This window comes from Staurois parvus, unplaced genomic scaffold (genome assembly GCF_062004578.1).
Source record: "Staurois parvus isolate SC_StPar_1 unplaced genomic scaffold, SC_StPar_1.0 ptg001381l, whole genome shotgun sequence".
Taxonomy (NCBI): domain Eukaryota; kingdom Metazoa; phylum Chordata; class Amphibia; order Anura; family Ranidae; genus Staurois; species Staurois parvus.
The window spans coordinates 934,800-942,299 of NW_028319177.1; the positions used below are offsets into that span (position 1 = coordinate 934,800).

General features: G+C 45.8%; 1 protein-coding gene across 1 annotated transcript; it reads right to left on the reverse strand.

Moving 5' to 3' along the window:
• Window positions 1-1,458: 1,458 nt before the first annotated feature.
• Window positions 1,459-6,878, reverse strand: LOC149436314 (galectin-1-like). The gene is made up of 4 exons (XM_089661767.1): window positions 6,850-6,878; window positions 5,454-5,533; window positions 4,233-4,404; window positions 1,459-1,817 (listed from the first exon to the last, which is right to left on the reverse strand). The coding sequence occupies exons 1-4, from the start codon at window positions 6,859-6,861 to the stop codon at window positions 1,674-1,676; spliced, it is 408 nt and encodes a 135-aa protein (XP_089517893.1). The 5' UTR covers window positions 6,862-6,878; the 3' UTR covers window positions 1,459-1,673.
• Window positions 6,879-7,500: the final 622 nt, after the last annotated feature.

Consider the following 7,500-nt stretch of genomic DNA (forward strand, 5'->3'; position numbering starts at 1 on the left):
GGTCATGAAGCGGTTAACCATTTAGGACAACTGATCACTAATGATTTGCTACAAATAATTACATGACACCATGATTGGCCCAGGCACCCTGTGATAGCTGTGGGCCGATCACAGCTGTTATGAATGAAATCACAGAGCAATAACTGGGCTTCAAGTACCAGGATCCAGAGTCCAGTGTCTGGGGGACAGCATGGCACCCCTCCCTTAGCCCAAGCTGCCAAAGTAATGTTCATGCTTTGTCTGCAGGTGCCGACCTTCTGCAGTATATACACACTGGCTGGTTTGCAACTACTACATCTACCACTACCTTTACTATATTACTGTGACTACTACCACACCCAATGCTACAACTACTCCTAATATTACCCCATTACCATATTGCTTTAACTAGTACTACTCTGATCACTACCAATGCTATTACTACCACCACACTACTGCTAGAACTGCTCCTAGCTCTCCTCCACCCCCGACTTATCTGATGGCCTCCATACCCCCAGCTACAAATATTAAATGCTTTTACCATTACTCTTTCCATTCTGCTGCCACTTTACTCCTCATGCCATGTAGTTACTCCCCCTAGTCTACTACCCCTACACCAGTTTCTCAACTCCAGTCCTCATGGACCCCCAACAGGTCATGTTTTCAGGATTTCCATTATTTTGCACAGGTGATTTGATCAGTTTCACTGCCTTAGTAATTACCACAGCTGTTGCATCTGAGGGAAATCCTGATAACATGACCTGTTGGGGGTCCATGAGGACTGGAGTTGAGAAACACTGCCCTACACTGAGACTAAATCTGCTCCAGCATCTCCTTCCCCCGCTGGAGAAGTACTACATTCACTGCCACAGCTACTACCTGTACTGGGCCACTGACTTCAGCATGTGATTGTTAGGCTGCCTTCACAAATATCTGCAGCAAAAATGCACATGTGGCTTTACTGCTTTCATTTTATGTAGAACTGAATGCAGCAAGCCAGAACCTCAAACAATCAGACCCACAACACGAGGGAGAAGAGTTCCATAGGAATACATAGTAACCCGTTTCTCACACCTTTCATTCTGGAGCCTGAAAGTTTTGGTTTTTGGTTTTTTTAAAGACATTACTTAATTTCCAACAAACATTTTGATCTTTTAATCAGACTACACAGGCAGAAGAAGCATTAGTCACCATGTGTACCTTTCAAGGATGCATTCACACTTAAGCATTTTGTAGCTTGAAGCTCTGAAAACAAAAAATAAAAATTGTTCTCTATGGTGCCTCTGTGTGTAAAACAGACAACAAAGAAAGATTTCTTCACCTCAAGTTTGAGCTTTTTGGAACTTGAAGCTACAAGCGGCTCAAGTGTGAATGCAGCCTAGAAGTAATGCAACCAACCTCCAGCAGGAGGGCGCTATAGACTACAGCAATGAATACAGAGTCAGTTTAGTGCTCAATAATAAGATTGATCAGACACAATAGAGCTCATTGGATTTTATTTGAAATGTGGATAAAATTCATTTCTAGCAAGTGATCTGAGCAAAGCACAATGTATGGCTACATGAGCAGCAAGGAGGCAGATTGGAAGGAGAAGGGTACAAGACAGGATAACATTTCTCTCCATCCATTATGGCCATTTCACAAGAGCCGGGATATGGACACGTGGGAGAGGTGGCTCCTCTATTGCAGATTCCTCACTTCAGTGTGATGGACTTGAGCCGGAGGTGTTCCACCTGCAAGCAAGAGATCTCCTCTATGGGAAAGCGGACTGGAAATGTGAAAGGATTTCCTGTAGGCAATTGTATGGTGATCTTGTCTTGCTCAAACAAGAAGGAAACCTGTAAGAAAAGATGGCAGTGTCAGCTGTAGATACAAAAGACTGACCTTTATAGTCCAGCAAGCTAACACTATCACCAAAATATTCAAACTAAAATCTTTCCATAAGGAGATATGTGCATGAAGCTCATCTTCTGTATTCTTCTTGTGTTACAGAAAATTGCTAATGGAAAGGAATAATGGAAGGATGAGCTTCTGCGCTGCAATGTTTTAGTAGCAGTCTGAGGACGGTCTGTCATCTAGACCAGTGGTGGGCAACCTTTTTTTTCAACTGATCCAAATCTCACCAAAACCATGATTGAAATTTATTTTGAGAGCCACATTTTTAAAACTGAAAATACATAGGATGGCACACTGTTTTTAGTTTCAATAAGTTTTTATAGTAATTCATCCCCCCATATAGCAATTCATCCCCCCATATAGCAATTCATCCCCCCATATAGCAATTCATCCCCCCATATAGCAATTCATCCCCCCATATAGCAATTCATCCCCCCATATAGCAATTCATCCCCCCATATAGCAATTCATCCCCCCATATAGCAATTCATCCCCCCATATAGCAATTCATCCCCCCATATAGCAATTCATCCCCCCATATAGCAATTCATCCCCCCATATAGCAATTCATCCCCCCATATAGCAATTCATCCCCCCATATAGCAATTCATCCCCCCATATAGCAATTCATCCCCCCATATAGCAATTCATCCCCCCATATAGCAATTCATCCCCCCATATAGCAATTCATCCCCCCATATAGCAATTCATCCCCCCATATAGCAATTCATCCCCCCATATAGCAATTCATCCCCCCATATAGCAATTCATCCCCCCATATAGCAATTCATCCCCCCATATAGCAATTCATCCCCCCATATACTGTAGTAATTCATCCCTCATAGTAGTAGTAAGTAAGTAGCAAGTAGTAAGCCAAGTCCCCCCCGTGTCAATTCACTTACCTTTGCTCCACACGTTCCTCTCGCCGTGTTCCCCGCACCGTTCCGGTCTTCAGGACGGACTGTGAGAGGAGCCTAGCTCCCCTCACGTTCGTCACGCTGCCCCGCCTACACACATCCTGACAGCCAATCACTAGCTATCAGGATGTGAGTGGCAGCGAGACTGGCCAATCATTGCTGGGCTAGCTGCAGAGTCCTCGGCCGCCCGAGAGGGAGGGGAGAGGGCGCCCGGCACACAGAAGAGCCACATTAAAATGTGTAAAGAGCCGCATGTGGCTCGCGAGCCGCGGCTTGCCGACCACTGATCTAGACCAATGACTGGAGCCATCAGATCAATAGCTTTTGGCCAGTTTGGAGTCTGGGTCTGCCAGCTATTCTCACCCAGGGTTCCTTCAGAGGTTTCTAGGGGGACCCAGAGTTGGCCAATTAGGCTCCCATTTGATGGTACCTGCCTATTTTGGGACCCCAACCAGGGGCAGACTGACAACTCATGGGACCCTGGGGCAATAGGGGGATCATGGAGCCCCTGTATCCTTGCCCACACTAAAAGCCTATGAAAGGTACCAGGGGCATCTCATGGGGCCCACAACTGACCCCAGGCAGTGCCCAAGTTCCCAAATGGTCAGTCTGCCCCTGCCCCCAACACAACTTTGTGAAGCCAGCTTCAGGACACATCCTTTTCACTGCCTGCAAGAGTGGCATTTTGACCACCACTGGAAATTGGGTACAGACTGAAATTGGTTTAAGCAAGGCTTTCCCAGAGATCAAAAAACTTCAATGGTTCCACTGGGGCCAATAGTGGAGAGGCTGCTGTATGCCACGCAAGCTATATAACATCTACACTACATGCCATGTATTAGAACCATGAACGTGCTCTGAGGCTCTGTTCCATAGGATTCCCTGTCAAATTTTAATCTCCCCTTCCAGGGGCCCCAATACACATTTGTCCTAGCCATGGCTCAAGTGAGCCCTTGGACAAGGGTCTCATCTACTATGACTAGCTTAGGGTAAAACACACGATCTTAAGTTACAGGCCAGCCCCCCCCCCCCCTCCCACTACTCCCCAGATTGAGCCTTTACAGAGTCGTTGTCAGGGATTTACTTATCCCCATTCCCTTGTTTTCCTAATATAATCATCCAATATGCATATCAATAACATACACAAAATAGAAAGATATTGGCTTGCAAAATGTTTTCATGTAACATTTTCCAAGCCAATATCTGACAACCATTAATGTTACCAACAGTAACCATTTTCTAGGTGGTACATCAATGGCAGCATGATGGAATCCATTGCATCTTCCCATGTGGAAGGGTCTCATACTCCATTGAATGAGCTGAAGGAGTGACCTATTATAGCAATTACTGCATCTTTTAGAGACTGATGTGTCCAATATGAACAGTGATGCCACTTTGCCCCATCCACCATTTTTCCTGCCCTTCCCATTGTAGACATACTGTGGTGTCTGATCCTTGCGCGAAGGGGAAGAAGCTTTCCCTCTGCTCTTCTCCCCAGACATCGTCCACCTTTGAGTTCAAGATCACCGTGAGCTGGTCTCCAACATTGTTAAAGCGAGGACAAAAGTGTAGCACAAGATTCTTCCCATCTGTTCCCAAGTTTATGACAAACCTAGAAAGACAGAAAAAGCACAAATTCTGCTCAGTTCTTGTCAGATCTAGTACTCGAGTCATTCACCTGTGGTACCCATGTGAATCAGAGGTACTTCTGCCACCCAAGTCACAAAATATCACAATGTTTTTGGAGACTAAAACTGACAGTTTGCATAAAAACATGGGGCCCTGGTAATCCTCTATACCAAGAGTACATAAAGTGAACTTGTAGCCTCGATATGGACAGACGGTTGTCTACATTAAAAAAAAAAAAAAAAAAAAAAAAAAAAAAGTGTAGTAACTATGCGCTGAGAAAAACCCAAAATCCCTCACTGACATTTGTAGTTGCAGCCACTGTGGAGCAATTTCTCCTGAAAGTTGACGGGAAATAGTGAAGTCATTCAAGTCTGGGAGGATGTCACCAGCACAGCAAGCATCACCAATGTGGGTCCAAACATTTTAATGAATGATTACATAGTTACAGCAAGGCAACATTTTGAAAACTTGCAGGACCCCCTCATCAGGCATGTGTTCAGTTCCAGCCGACGGTCACTACAGCACCCACTTATACACAGCCATTTTTAAAGCAGGAAAGTGTGTGTTGGGATGGGCGTGTAGAGAGGTTGAGATCAGACTTGAATGACCGTGTACAATCCAAATAGACAGGGAGAAGGGTGATCTGATCTGTTGGGTCACTGTTGTGGGAGGGAGAAGGGTGAACGGGGCTAAGGTGTCACTGCTAGGAGGGGGAGCTGAGAAGTCACTACTACTTTGTGCCCTTTCACTCCCTCTTGCCATTGGACCTCTAACTAGGTAAGCAGTAGTGATGAAGCTCTTTAATGTAGATGGAGGATAAATTCCTCCACAGTGCCTGCAGCTATAGAGCAAAACAATTTGATGTCAGGCTTTTGAGGGACCACGCATGCCGAATTCCCAGCATGTAGGGGTCAGGAGGATGTACTGTACACGGAACACTTTCCTGCTTCTGCAAGGTAAACTTTAGGCAAATTATACAGAGAGCAGACATCTATTGTATAATAAGTAGCTGAGGATGGAACCGTGACTTACACTTCACAGCCCTCCGGAATGAAGCCCTTCACCTCCACCGAGTGACCAGGTTTGAGGCCGATGTTGTAAAAGGTAACAGTCTGTATGAGAGAAAAGAGAATTACTACACCCTGTATAATGGGGGGGGGGGGGGATTATTACACCAATTATAGAAAGGGAGAGACATCTGATGGTTGCAGTTACTGAACTCAGAACAAGTTTGGGATTTCTGTGGGTGGCAGCACTTTGTGGGAGAGTGGAGGAGCTCAGACATCCCCAGCAGATGACAAATGTCTAATAACACATCAATGACATGACAATATATACATTTTCTCTTCTAACATTCATGTCATGTATGCCGGCTGCCCAGACCTTTATAAGATATAGTCCCATCTACAGACAGCCGGATGGTGCCAAGGCCTGCCCAGCATTCATGTTTAGTAATCATGTACTTGGTGGGTACAGTATGAGTTGAATTTTCAGCAAGTTAGTCATCATGTGTGCACATGGGCGGACTGACCATTTGGAAACTCAGGCACTGCCCAAGGGCCTGGAGTCAGTAGGGGCCCCCATGAGATGCCCCTGGTACCTTTTTCAGTTTTTTTTTTAGTTTGGGCAAGGACACAGGGGCCCCATGATCCCCTATTGCCCAGGGCCCTATGAGTTGTCAGTCCGCCCCTGTGTGTGCATCAAATATCTGAACTGTCTGGCGTATCCACCCTACCCCCTTCCCACCCCCAGCTTCCATCCTGCATGGAAAGAGTTAATATGGCACCAATGGATTAACCCAGAGCGGATGGACATGTCACATCCCAGAACCGGACCATTTATAACACTGCACAGCAAATGGTTAATATAATCACACCAGGGGAAGGCATGGAAATAATGAGCCACTATGGGCAAGTGTGGAGGAGAAGAGGGTCTGAGCCATTCCAGTATATGCCCAATACTAAGAATACCCAGGAAGGCAGACATAGCTCTGTGCCAGGACACCAATACACATACATCCCACCCTAAAGAAATAGATGGACAAGAACTAAAATACTGACCCACACCAACAACTGCTCACATCAAGTCACCCTATCAGCATGATCCATATTTCTCAACAGTACACAAACAATAACCAGAAGTAGACCCATAACTTCCTATACCCAACAACCCAACACCAACCCATGTCCACCCCAAGGAAACTTATACCAACCACTACACCCACCACTGCCTACAGAAGCCATTTGCTCAGCTCTTGCAGCTTCCACCAGTGCTCATACCTCCACCACCAACATCAAACCAGCCCAAAATCAACTTGTGTCCACACCAAGCAAACCAATACTCACCACTACCCACCACACTACACCCACCATCCCCCACAGAAGCCATTTGCTCGGCTCTTGCAGCTTCCACCAGTGCTCATACTCACAGTATCTGCCATCCTGCTTCCTTATCAGAGACACTTGTGATCAGCTGCTCTTCTACTTCTTCTTATATAGGAGGTCTGCTGAGGGTGGAACCAGTCAGGAGGGAGGGATCACTCCGCCCACTGCTCCCTGGACTGACAATTGTTCCAGAACCGCTCATTACAGAGAATGAATGAAATGTGGATCCGCTGTGACTGAGCATGGGTCGTCCATCGTCACTCTGCTGGGATGTCACCACTCACCACAAACAGCAAGGGGGCAAAAGAGGACTATCCTCAAAGTCATTTCTACACCACAAAGGGGGAGATTTCCTAACACTGGAGAGTGCAAAATCTGCTGCAGCTGTGCATGGGAGCCAATCAGCTTCTACCTTCAGCTGGATCAATGAAGCTTTGACAGGGAAACCTGGAAGCTGATTGGTTTCTATGCAGAGCTGCACCAGATTCTGGACTCTCCAGGTTTAGGAATTCAACCGCAAAGTAACAATTTACATTACCTGATACACATTACATCATATGACATCATATGAGACCCCTGACATCACATGAGATGCATGACATCATATGAGACCCCTGACATCCATGAGATGCATGACATCATATGAGACCTCTGACATCACATGAGATGCATGACATCATATGAGACCTCTGACA